The sequence below is a fragment of the Hypomesus transpacificus genome, unplaced genomic scaffold (genome assembly GCF_021917145.1).
Source record: "Hypomesus transpacificus isolate Combined female unplaced genomic scaffold, fHypTra1 scaffold_51, whole genome shotgun sequence".
NCBI classification, from domain to species: Eukaryota; Metazoa; Chordata; class Actinopteri; order Osmeriformes; family Osmeridae; genus Hypomesus; species Hypomesus transpacificus.
This window is the reverse complement of record NW_025814024.1, coordinates 1030383-1044395: the sequence shown is the minus strand read 5'-3', so window position 1 is coordinate 1044395 and position 14013 is coordinate 1030383. Positions and strand designations below refer to the sequence as shown.

The window sequence follows — 14013 nt, the reverse complement described above, 5'->3', positions numbered from 1 at the left end:
TTAATGTATTTCCACTTTTGATTTGTAATTCCATCCTAAGTTTGGTCTTAAATTTCATTTAGAAGTGGTATTAAAAGGTCTTGAAAAGTAATAAATTTAACTTGTTTATACCTGTAGACACCCTGTTGCAGATTCAGCTACTAATAATAAGACTCGTATCACCAGTCCTGTTGCAACCAAATGCCAATGGTATTATGTATCTCTTACAATGTACTACAAATAAAAAATATTGTTTGTTTAACATGCAAATTATCAGAGCGCACTTATCACTGCCTGAACTTGCAGCATGCGAACTTACGTAGAAGCTGAGTGGGGAACAGTGCAACAGAGAAAGATGTTGTTGTCTGGATGACCGAGCACCACCTCCAGCTGAACCTTGCCAAAACGGAACTTCTCATCATCCCGGCCAAACCCTCCATCTCCCACGACCTCTCAATCACCCTGGGATCTGCGACGGTGACCCCCTCATCCTCTGCCAGGAACCTTGGGGTTACCATGGATGACGAGCTCTCCCTCACGGCCCACATTGCTGCGGTCTCCCGGTCGTGTAGATTCGCCCCCTACAACATCCGGAAGATCAGGAGATACCTGTCTGAGCACTCCACCCAGCTGCTTGTCCAAGCAATGGTCCTCTCCAAGTTAGACTACTGCAACTCGCTGCTCGCCGGTCTCCCAGCATGCGCAACCCGCCCTCTTCAGAGGATTCAGAACGCAGCGGCCCGCCTGGTCTACAATCTACCCAGACGCTCCCACGTTACCCCGCTCCTCATCTCCCTCCACTGGCTACCCATAACGGCCCGCATCAGATTCAAGACCCTGGTACTGACCTTCCGAGCAGTGAACGGGACTGCACCCGACTACATCAAGTCTCTCCTGCAGCCTTACACCCCCACCCGCCACCTACGGTCCTCTTCAGACAACCGCCTGGTGGTCCCACCGCTCAAGACCGCCCGGTCCCAACACAAGCTCTTCTCCTGCCTGGCCCCCCAGTGGTGGAATCACCTCCCCACCTCCATCAGAGACACAGACTGTCTCTCCACCTTCAAGAGAAGGCTCAAGACGCACTTGTTCCGGGAGTACAACGGTACTTAGGAATGGTTTGTTGAACCCAACGCTAGTTGCTCTTGTTGGTTAGTGGTAGCTGATTTAAACTATTGTATTATATTTAATCCTATTTTTATTGCTTTCCTACAGGTACACTTGCACTTAGAGATTCATGTTGTGTATTGTCATTTGCTTAACTACATGCTCTTATGGTTTCTTCCCTTTAGCACTTATTTTTGGTTGTTCACAATGTGTACTTCTGTTTTTGGCTACCTGCAATGCTTTGGGGCTATCTTGTTGTTATTATCAGTGACCTATGCACTTTGTAAAGCTCTCTCTTGGAAGTCGCTTTGGATAAAAGCGTCTGCTAAATGAATAAATGTAAATGTAAATGTCTTGGCCGGAGAAGATAATGTCATTCGATTTGGATGTGATTCTTATAATAGGCACATTCATTTTTCAACCCAGCGCGTTAGCATGAGCGAAGTTAGGGCTAGGCCAACTTATGTTTTTCAGGTGGTAGGCTACATCATATTCGACGTCAAACTCTGAAAAATAAACCGTTGTTGGCAGTTTGCATTAAACGTTTTTTGAATCACCCGGTACTTTGTAAATGTAAATGCTGCCATACCACAGATTTCTTTGTGCAAGCCCTCTGTGATATGCTTGCATGTAAAAAGGGCTATACAAATACATTTGATTTGATTTACTTAAGGCAGAAGAAAGGCTGATCTTATAAGGCTATCAACCTGCCCCCACCTCTCATATGGGAAAATATGGAGATCTTGGATGGAGTCTCAACTCGATGGCTCTCACACATCATTGGGTAACTGACAGTAGCATTGCTAGTCATGTTGATAAGGGTCAAGATTGTGGTGTGATTGTAGCTGTTCTTGGGTATAAAAGGAAATGTGAATCATTGTTCTGTGGATTTTTGATCTCCTGAGACCTTCTCCTCGCTCTGGCTTGTCCTACTCCTTCTTCCTCACCTCTTGCTTGTTATCTCTGGTTTACAATAATCATGATAGAGTAGGTAAGAGTTACCCTTCATTGATTTAATTCATTTGCAATATGATTAAATTATTATATTATTTAACCTTGTTTTGACCATTTTTCCTCTAATTGAACACATAGTCAAATAAATGTAATTCCATTGGTAGGTATTGGCATTATTTGGTTAATGTTAATACACTTTTCAGTTTCCCATCTTCCTTCAAACCATAGGGGAATTAGTTTTTGTTGTTTGGCCAATATTGACCCCCTACAATCTTGAAATATATTTGCTGAAACACCAGTCACAGGATGGTACATGGTGAATCATGTAGAAACGCAGAGTTGACGTAGAGGCATGGAAAACCTGCTAGGTAGCAGGTTAGTTTCACGGAGTAAGTTACCATGGAAACTAAACCATGAGGTTACCTCTCTTTCTGGTAAGCCCCTTTTCAGGGTTAAACAACTAAAAGTTTTCACCAAACCCGCTACCTGGAATACCCCACAGGTGACCACTTTAGAATGAGGGAACAAGAGCCCATGGGTATTTATGGATGTAATACTGTGTTTTGGACTAAATATTTAAATACTTGATTGGATCATTTGGACCTTTGACAATGTAACCAGACCATTTTTGTTATGTATAAGTGGTCAACTGTGAGGCTCGATAGGTAGTCCACTCTGGTTTCTGTTTGTTTACATGTTGGTGGTTGGACAAAGACGTTGATTGTACTTGCTCTTGCGGTTCAATCTTGATATGGTCATCATCAATAGCATCAGAAGAATATGATATTCCCAACTATATATGGCATGTGTAAATATATAAAGAGTAGTTTTGTGCGTTGCATTGTTTAGTACAACCTTAAGAGGTTTTAAATAAACCAATAAAACATCTTTATGGGAGGACACTATAAAGGAGAGTCTGGGCATCTGACAAACACTTCTTCAAATCCAAAATCCATCTGAAAATCTTGTTTGTTTTTGTCTCCAGAGATGGAGACGAGCTCAAAAAGTCATTGTCTGAGCTAGCAGACAATGCCCAGACTAAAAGCATCACCCGGATCAGCAGTGGCAGTAACCCTTTCCTGGACATCGCTCACGACCCCAATGCTGCAATCTATAAAACGGGCTTCCTGGCACGCAAGATCCATGCTGACATGGATGGAAAGAAAAGTAAGCTACTGACTAGCCTCACTATTACCTAAGTTGAAGTTCACCTTACAGTCCAATTTGCACCATTTTACAATGGCACATACATGCATATTACATTTAAAATGCAGCTGTGTTGTACAATTTTACATCTCACTGTATTACATTAGGAAAGAGCAGTGTTTTGTTTTGTAAAATATACAAAATTACACAAAATGTGTTTTGTTCCCTGCATAACCCTTCAAAAATATTACAGAAAAATGTGTTTGCTATCCAACAATTGGTGATGGATACATCACAGACACACAAACACACACAGTCAATATCAGAATTCTACACACTCTTTAATGTCATCTTTTTCTATCTCACAGCCTAAATTCAAAACAACTTTTCATCTGTCTACACATACACACCCATATTCTCAGTGACCTAGACATTTTTTGTATTTTGCTTAAGTTTTTAAAGTGCTACATGGAAACATCTGTAAAAATGCAGATCTTAATATACTACATAATACTTTAAAGTAGTCATTTGGTACTTGACTTCACTCTCTTGAATTCCTGATGGGTGTGCTACCACAGACCATTGATGATGACTTGCAATCATGTAATCAACTATGTATTCAATTTTGTCACAGAGTAATTAAGAGCCAACTCTGGTCTGGTTAAAAACCTTAAAAAATAACAAAACAACAAAAGTCTAATGTGAAATTGTATTTCATTGCTTTTTGATAATCTTCATTGAAACCATCTTGGTGAAAAGTGGAAAAGTTGATAACCCTCTACTCTCCAGGATGCTGATAATTTCCTCTAAAGATTTATGTTGGACTTAAGATGGTGATGTGTGAATGGTAACAAATAGGTCATTAAAATATAATAATAAAATTGCTGCCTAATGTAAACTCTCAGGTAGCACTTCAGATGCAGACACAAATGGATGGAATTGGCGTTAGTCCCCTGTATTTCAGAAACCAGTTATATTTGGGCTATTATAAGTTTATGTCCCAAGCTAAAAGCTGCAGACTTGTTTGCACTGTACTTATGCTTGCCAAAATGTGGACAGTGATGAAAGCAAACCTAAATTCCTATCCCTGGCATTTGTGTACAACAAATAATATGATAGTACCTCAATGAATGATAGTATGCCGCCCTAAGTAACACATCCAAGGTCCAGGTTCTTAATATTTACATTCACATGTAGTCATTTAGCAGACGCTCTTATCCAGAGCGACTTACAGTAAGTACAGGGACATTCCCCCCCGAGGCAAGTAGGGTGAAGTGCCTTGCCCAAGGACACAACATCATTTGGCACGTCCGGGAATCGAACAAACAACCTTCTGATTAATAGTCCGACTCCCTAACCGCTCAGCCATCTGATCCCCCCCCTAATTTTACGTTGAGGAGCATTATTCTGAAATGGTTCCACAGTATGTAGATGCGTGTTTTCGCAGATTGGTGAACCTCTGCTCATTGTTACTTCTGAGAGACTCCCACGGATGGAAATGAAGCAACGCAATGCGTTAAGAAATGTGTCATCAAGCACTTCAATATGAACAGCTCTAGAACACATGCAAGTGAACAGAAGGCCATATCGCTTCAATTCCTTTCTTCCATCCTTCACATAGAATGGCCCTAAACAGACCATTCCACTGTATGTAAATTGAGGGGTAGGTTCTAATTAGGGCTGTGAAATGATACAAAAATGATTTGATTAAATTAATCAAATTAATCACAGGTTTCTGTGGATTAATCATGATTAATTACATATTACCGATTTTCCGAATTTTTGTCATTAGTGTGCGTCTTTGATTTTGCGTGTGCTCAAGCACTCCTAATGTTTTTTTAATATTTTCTTAAATATATTGTTTATTATCATTTGATGCTGGTCATGAAGAAAGGGACATCCTTCGTTTTTTCATTCAATATTTTATGTAAACATTTTACATAAATGTATTAATTGTTATCCAGTGAAATTAGGGATTTATATTAGCAAGGGGGTTTACGTTTAGCACTTTTGCAAGGCACTGTATTCATGTCACATTCTCATTGGTGGCTGAGCACCCCTAAAGGTCTGATCCTAGAATCGCCCCTGCGACGCACCATATAAGCTTGAGTTTAAATACATTATTTAATGTGACATTACGTACTGTACATGCAAGTCTGAGCTAAATGACTTAAATGTATGATGCACTTTTCGATCAGTCCTCCGACACCACAACACGATACTTGCCGAGTATAACAGCTTAACAGCTCAAACACAGGCAGGGATACAGTAGCAACGCTAGTGCTAAATAAGTATTTAGCTGCTAGGCTCCATGACGCCGGGTAAGAAGGGCACGTGAAACTGCTCACCAAAAGAATGAAGGGGCACCCACTTATCTGGCTGATTAAGACATGTTCGTAGGAACCTAGCGAAAAATATCCTAAACATTCCAAGACTTTTAGCTAGGTTTATAGGTACCTAGCGAAAAATAGCCTCAACTTTCCTAGACTTTAAGCTACGGTACTAATGCAGAAGTAAAGCTGATATCGCTGTCTTACTAGAACGTCGATCTATGCGTTGTTGCTAACGTGTGCTGACATTGTGCACACCCAATGAATTCAAAATTTGTAGGTCGCACATGCGCGAGTGCTTGTAAAAAATGCTCACACTGTCTCAAAAACTGGCCGCTAAATGCGACCATTTGGTCGCAGTCTGGAGCCCTGCCTCAGAGTGTGCATATCACTGGTTTTATTGGATGTTCCATCTTCGTTTTTTTGGAACACGAACTTCTCATCCAGAAGTTGCAGATTGGGTGGAATTGTGGTTATATTACGTTAAATGCGTTAAACAAAAATAACGAATTAATCCTGTTATTTAATCATAACGCGTTAACGCGTTATTTTTCACAGCCCTAGTTCTAATCTTTCAGGCGGTAGATAAGCCATGACTTGTCTTCAAAGCATTTGCGATACTTCCTGCATTTCACGCATTTGTAGATGATGGAGGACACTTCACTGCTACATCCCAGAATCGAAAAGCCATTAGAGCGGATCTCATTCATGGTCATGCCACGACCTTGATGGCAAATCCGTTCATGAAAATGCTTTATGAGTAGACAAGAAACATGATGTCCCTTAGGAAGAATAGCGGGGTGCTTGACATAAGGATGGAGTGCTGCGCGAGTCATTCTTCCTCCCACCCGCAGAATATCCTGGTCATCCACAAATGGACCTAACTTGTGTAGTCTGGAAAACTGGTTTGATTTCACCTCTTTCCCTTGCTTAAGAGCCTTGATTTCTTCCCTGAAGACTTCTTCTTGGACTAAGTGGATTATGAATTGTTCAGCATCTCGTCTTTCATCAAGTGATGTGGACTCTGATCTTTCTATCAGCCCTTTCATATTCTTTGCACAGCGCTCGAGTCTTGCTACAGCCTTCGCCATTTTACTCCAGTCTGAGAACCTTTGCAAGCGATCCAACAGAGATATCAGCTCCGTTACTTTGGTTGTGTGGACTTGAGCCTTTTTGAGCTCTGGGTCGCCATCACTCACTCCCACCTTGACCTCTTCTTTGGGGAGTTCTCTTTGCCACAGGAAACTTGGCCCAGTGAACAAATTTGACTACATGAGCTCCTTTGTAGTGAGTCCACGAGAGGCATGGTCTGCTGGGTTAGGTTCTGTAACCACATGCCTCCATTGTTGAGGTTGTGTGCTTGACTTGATCTGTTGAATTCTATTGCCACAAAGACATGAAACCGTCCTGCCTCATTGTTAATGTATTCAAGAACAACCTTGGAATCGGTCCAATAGTATTCACTGAGCTGACTCAATACCAGTTCTCTTTTAAGCAGATCACCTGTTCTGGTGGCAATGACGGCAGCAGCTCTAATCTGGGGATGGTTGTCACTTTCGTTGGTGCCACTCTGGCCTTGCCCATGACAAGTGTACTATGCACTTCACCAGACAGGGTCACAGTCCTAATGTAAGAGCAGACTCCATAGCCGGTCGCACTGGCATCAGAAAATGTGTGCAATTCATGACACTGAACATCTTGTTGGTGGCACATAGCAGCAGGATATCTTTATTGCTGACAGATCAAGGAGGTCTTGAAGCCAAGCTTCCCAATGTGGCTTGAGGTCATCTGGAAGTGGCTCGTCCCAGCCTACCTTGTCTCTACACATGGTTTGCAGTATTCTTTTCCCAACTAGAATGAAGGGTGCCACAAAACCAAGGGGATCAAAAATTGAGGCCACTGTTGACAGAACACCTCTTCTGGTGAATGGGTTTTCCTTCACGGTCACTCGGAATTGGAATGTGTCAGATGCCACACACCACTGCACTCCAAGTGCCTGTTCTACCTTGGACTCTCCTAGGGCAAGGTCAAAGTCAGCTGCGCCTTCAGCACATTCTTCTCTCGGGAGAGAAGCAACCACTTGCTTACTGTTAGAGATGAACTTGTGCAGGTGGAGCTTCCCAGACTTGCAGAGGTCTCTGGCTTCTCTCACAAGCTGGATAGTCTCAGACTCTGTTTCGACACATGTCAGACCATCATTGACATAAAAGATGCATTGTATGAATCTTACTGGAGCTTGACTGAACTTGCCCTCACCTTTAGCAGCGAGATACTTGAGTCCAAAGTTTGCGCATCCAGGCGAGGAGGCAGCGCCGAACAGGGGGACTCTCATTCGGAATACTGCTGAGCTTCCAACTCACCCTTTTGCCACCACAAGAATCTGAAGAAGTCTTGATCTTCCTGTGTGACATGGAACTGATGGAACATGTGCTCTACATCGCACATGATGGCCACTTGACCCCTACGGAAGCGGCACAGGACTCCTACAAGGGTGTTTGTAAGGTCTGGTCCAGTCAGAAGATGTTCATTCAGGTAAGTGCCATGAAATTTTGCAGACCACTCAAAGGCCGGGGTTCCCAGATCCGTTAAGAAGCTCTTAACGTTAAGAGCTGCTTACAAACCTGCAAACTTGTCGCTTTTCGGCGACAATCGCCGTTTTCTTGGTCAATTGGGTCATTTACGTAAATTGTGTAGAACAGGAGAGGTTTTTTTGGGGTGGGGGGGCTACATCAGCTCGTAGATTCTTCTTGCAGCTTCTCCATGCAGGGCTCTAGACTGAGACCAAAGGGTCTGCTTTTTTTACTGACAATGATCGCTTCCAGCAAACTTCTTTTGAATTAGCCATTTCCCCCTAAATAAATATCAAGCTTATTTACGTGTTTGGCTGCATATTTTCAGTTAGCAGATGGTACTGTTCGAATCGCGATTCCATCTGAAAAATACTGCTGGTGACAACGTTGTTAAAATAGCTAGTTTCAAAGGGGGGTTGGGCTTGTTTCATAATGAACTGACCCATCTGCAACCGACGCATGCCCTACAATTTCCCCCATAAATCTCTAGTTCCTCTTTCAAATATGCCCCCGTGTTCAAGTGTTGAGCATTAAATTAGCTGCATGGTCTGTAGAGATCTTGGGACGAAGCTGCAATAGCGTACATAACAGAAAGTGTTTCATTCTGTAGAAATTGTGTAAATGTTTTATGTAGTTAGATGGTCCGAGGAGAATGAGTTGGTGAAGCGTCCTGGTGAGTTGCAGTCATTCGCCATAGTTCTAGTACTAATCTGAGGCTAGTCTCCATAGATATCTATATTATGTCTATGGATATCTATGCCTAGTCTCCTCCACGTCTCCCCAACGTGATGTCATTACCAAATTGAACTAATATGCTAATGCTAACAGCAAAAACTGTTTTTTTAATGATATACATATCTTGAGTGCTTCATGTACCCATTTATCAACAGTGAGGTTTAACCTGCAATATGGCCTTTAAGTCACGCTCAGAAATGTGTCATTTGCATATCAAAATCATAAAAAAAATTGAGCCAGGGGCACACCCCCCCCACCCCCGCGACACACCTTTTTTACTCTGAGGAGTTTGCAGGTCTGTTCTTAGGAACGTTCTAAGAGCGCTGAGGAACGCTCTTAGAATGTACCTAAGAAGATCTCAGCGTTAAGAGCTTTTTAACGAATCTGGGAAACCCGGTCAAAGACTATACGGATCTTGCCAGGTTTCTGGGGGTGATAGACCCCATGGTGAGGGATGTACCAGGCTGGCGGACTACTAATCTCCCACTCCGGAACCTTTTCTGCATCGCCTCTGGCAATAATATCCACCATGAAGGCCATGTAGTCTGTATAGTACTGTCCATCTTTCTTGAAGCGTCTCTTTAGACACTGAAGTCGATGTTCTGCACAAGCCTTGTTGTTTAGCAGAATCGGCCTTTTCTCTTTGAAGGGCAGTGGCATCACTAAATGCCCGTCTTCCTCCTGCTTGATACCTTGCTTCAGCTTGGCTAAAAAACGCATGTCTTCTTGGGACATAGCTACGTCTTCGCCAGTCCTCTCTGTGAAATCGGACTCAAAGATTTTTACCTTGTCTGCTGGAGTAAGTATTTCCTTCACTTTAGTCCGGCACACAAAGTGGAAATTTCTTGGAAGCAAGACTTGGGGGCAGTTATAGCCAATCAGCAATCCCACTTCACAGTCAAGTTCAGATGGCATCTCATCAGTTAGATGTTCAAGATGAGGCCAACCTTTTGCAGTTAAGCATGTGGGTATGTCGGATTTATTGGCAGGTATGTATTCTCTGGTGTATGTTACTGGGAGATTGATTCTTTCTTCAGACATTAAGCCTCTTACTTGTAGTCCATACAACTTGTGACTCGACACAACTTTTGTTCTTGACGTGATTGTGGAGATCTTGAGTCTCACAGGGTCTTGCTTGACGTGCAACAGATCAGCTATATCCTTTAGAATAAAAGTGGTGTTGCTCTGTGTCGAGCAAGGCATACACCAAAACTTCTTCCTCAGGATTAGCTGCTGTTGACACGTACACAGGAAGGATTGACGACGTGAGTACTTTTCTTCTGCTGAATGACTCTGTTGGAGGTTGCTTGCTGCGTCTCTAGATGGTTATCGGGTTGCTCAGGCCTTCTTTCTACAGACCCTTGGCTCACCAGGGTGTTTTGGTGAGTTCTGAGTCTTGGGTTTCTCTACATTTACATTTAGTCATTTAACAGACGCTCTTATCCAGAGCGACTTACAGTAAGTACAGGGACATTCCCCCGAGGCAAGTAGGGTGAAGTGCCTTGACACAACGTCATTTGGCACGGCGGAGAATCGATCCGGCGACCTTCTGATTACTAGCCCGATACCCTCACCGCTCAGCCATCTGACTCCTACGTTTCTCTCCCAATCTTGATGCAGACAGGTTGGATGACGTTTGTTGTATTTCTCACAGACACTTCTTGATGTGCAGCACTTGGAATTGGGACCGATCTTGAGACAGCCAAAGCACAGTTTTTCTGATTGAACAAATTTCACTTTTTCTTCAACTGGCTGTTCAAGTCAAGTTCAAGTATTTTATTTGTCAGGTACACAGAACAACACAAGGTTAGACTGGGCACTGAAATTCTTAAGACAAGACAGCGCAAGCACCTGGCATAACATAACATATAAGTACACGGAACATAATTTACATCTATGCTGAGCTTAAATAAGTGAAACTTCCTAAATATACAGATAGCAATACATAATCGACTATACTAACCCTAATACTAAAACTTCCTAAATTACAGATAACAATAAATAGTACACTATACTAACCCTAAATGCACATAAAACCTGTTTCAACCCTAGAACCTATTCTAACCTAAGTGGAGTACAGTACAATAGTGCAAATTTGCAGATCAGTGACTAAGTCAATGACCATACAGGAGCCTGGTGGCGAGGTACAGTGAGGTACAGTAGTGCAATGTTACTGATAGTGCAACCAGTAGCTGAAAGTGACAGAGTATAAGTGACTAGTGTGCAGTAAATCAATGTCCATATCAGTGTCCATTCAGAAGCCTGATGGCCCTTGGGTAGAAACTGTTGTCCAGTCTGCGTGTGCGCGACCGGATGCTGCGGTAACGCCTGCCAGAAGGCAACGGGGTAAAGAGACTGAAGGATGGGTGGGAACAGTCTCTTAGAATCCTGCCGGCTTTCCTTAGGCAACGTGTGTGGTAGGTGTCCTGTAGGGCTGGGAGCTTCCTGCCGATGATGAACTCAGCAGAACGGAGCACACTTCGTAGGGCCTTGCGGTCCCTGTCAGTGCAGCTCCCATACCACACTGTGATACAACCAGTCAGAATGCTCTCGATAGTGCATCTGTAAAAGTTAGTGAGGATGACTGAGTCCATTCCAAACTTCTTCAGTCTCCTCAGGAAGAAGAGACGCTTACGGGCCGCTTTGACCACCTTGTCCGTGTGAACAGACCAGGTGAGATCATTGCTGATGTTCACCCCGAGGAACTTGAAGCAGCTGACCTTCTCCACTTCCGATCCATTGATGAGTATGGGTGCATGCTCCTCCTCCTGCCGCCTCCTATAGTCCACAATCATGTCCTTGGTCTTGCTGATGTTAAGAGAGAGGTTATTGTCCTGACACCATGATGTCAGGGTGTCAACCTCCTCTCTGTAGGTTGACTCGTCACTGTCAGAGATGAGGCCCACGAGGCTTTTCCATGATCTTTCGACATGAATGCAAAGTATGTCCATGCCTTTTGCAAAAAACACACACAGAGTTGCTCTTCTCACTTGAACTTGTGGTAAACGCCTTGGCGCTTGAGTTACGATTTCTGTGAAGCTTGTGATCTGGATCACTTTGTCTAGACCCTTCTTGTTCTTTCTTTCTTTCTTTCTTGTTTATTTGATCAAAAAGGACAGTGTACATTCATAAACATTAAAATGTAAATGCACCCAATTATAGCCAAAAGGCTAATTTCCATTGGCAGTCCCTCTGCCAGCGGGAAAAAGGCTATACAACCTAAAAAAGAGGCATTAACATATATCAAACATAACATTGACAATAAATACAAACATTAAAAAAAATACAAGTTTTACTGCTTACCCACTTGTGATCACATTTTTGGTTATTTATCAACCATGTTTTGAGATTACTTTTAAAACAGTTGGATGAGATTGATTCTCTAATGTTTTGAGGGAGATGGTTCCATTCCCGGGCTGACCTAATTGAGAAAACCGACTGTCCAAATACACTTTTTTTTAAGGAATAACACAGTCTCCTCTTGCTGCCCCTCGAGTAGCACTGGTTGCTGGTGTTCTAAACTTGACTAGGCTGCATAGTGGTGGGGGGGCCAGGTTAAACCGGATTTTGAACATTAAACAGCAGTTAATTGTTAAAAGTTAGTTGTTCTGATGGCTTTAATGCTTGCAATGAGGTGATAGGATTACAGGCAATCCTGGCTTCTTTGTTGAGAAAATGAACAAAGTATTTGAAGTCAGGAAAGGCTTTGTGTTCATTTTGAAAGATTGTAGCTGTTCTGTTCCAACGGGAACTCAACCAGTCAGGCAACTTGGCGATGATTCTCTGATTTTCAACGCAGTCATTCAGAGTTTGCAAGCCCTGAATATAAGGCATGACAGTTTCAACGCTCATTAAGAAGTCTACAAACTCACGAAGATCCTTACAGTCTTTATAAGCAATCTTATGCCATGACTGTATCTTGTCTCTGTATGCTTTGCCAACTATAAAGGGATTTCCGAAGCAGTCATCAAGTTTGTCCCAGGCATCACGATAGGCATCTTGTGTTCCGATTAAGGAATATCCCTCAATAGCTCATTTGGCCAAGCCACCTACGTACTTACGTAGAAAAATTAGTTTTTCTTGAGCTGTCAAATTCTTACAATAAATTAATGAAATGTCTGAAAGGACAGCTTCCAGTCTGTGTACTGCAAGGGATCTCCGAAGAAGACAGCAGGTTCTGGAATCTGAATCCTGTTAGCTGTTATTGCCACTGCAAGCATTTTCACAAGGTCATTGGTAGCTGAAGGTGCAGTAGCTAGTATGTCTGCTTGAGGTACAGCTGCTGCATGACTGGAGCTTTGTAAGAGGGGAAAGGATGGTCTAATTGAAGGGACCCTACCTTGCACGGACACAAGTGGAGGAACAAGAGGTCCAGGCAAGTTGAGTGCGGTGACACAACTGCCTTATCTATCTAGAGAGGCTAAAGCAGAAAGGTCTTCTGGCTCTTCCCCAGCATAAACCTGTAGTCTGGCCTGTGCAGCATTATACTTTTTCAGTTCCTCCAATAGTTCCACTTCTTTTTTCTTTTCCTCCAATCTCCTTTTTCTTGCAGAGCTCTCTGCTACAAACTGAGCCTTTTGCCTGGCCTTCTCTGCTTCCATCGCTCTTTCATCTGCTTCTTGCTCAGCAGTCACTCTTTTCTCCTCTGCTTCAAGTTCCTGAATCTCCTCCTCATATTGATGTTGAGATTTCATGATTTTAAGCACCTCTTGAGTAGCTGCCACTTCGGCTGCCGCTTGCTGCCTTTTCTGTGCTTACTTGAGAGAGGTCCGATCGGAAAACTGGGAAGCAGAATAGGATTGCAGAGAAGCGATGGTAGACTCTGTGCAACCAAACACTGAGTCAGTCTTAGGCCATGGTATGTCTTCTGGATCACCAGCAACATTAATGAAGCACTGAGCCTTTTCATTTGCAGTCTTGGTAATGGCATTACATGAGTTATTTTTCTTCTCATTTCAAAGTCAGGCACTGCAATAGCTCTGTTTCGATCATAAATGACGTTAACATCAACGTGATGGGCAGTAAGGGTAGTGACAACTTCAGAAATAAACTCTGGAGCTTCTTTGTGTTTAATGGATCTTTTTAATCCATTGATGTGATACTTCCACCTTGTATATGTGCATTCAAAGTCTCTTCTTACATTATTCAGTTTAGCATCTTGCAACACCTTTCCATTTTCAGTGAGTGTGCGT

The 14013-nt window shown here is 42.8% G+C and overlaps 1 protein-coding gene across 7 annotated transcripts in view; it reads left to right on the top strand.

Annotated features, from left to right (window-relative positions):
* The window catches only part of psd3l (pleckstrin and Sec7 domain containing 3, like), a 288227-nt gene that overhangs the window by 243845 nt on the left and 30369 nt on the right, over positions 1–14013 (top strand). For 6 of the 7 annotated variants that reach the window (XM_047017245.1, XM_047017244.1, XM_047017247.1 and 3 more), the window contains exon 11: positions 3026–3207. In XM_047017245.1, coding sequence (XP_046873201.1) covers positions 3026–3207 — 182 coding nt within the window. Of the gene's footprint in view, positions 1–1759; positions 1871–3025; positions 3208–14013 lie in introns of all 7 variants that reach the window. The other variant, XR_006955809.1, reaches the window with a different exon arrangement.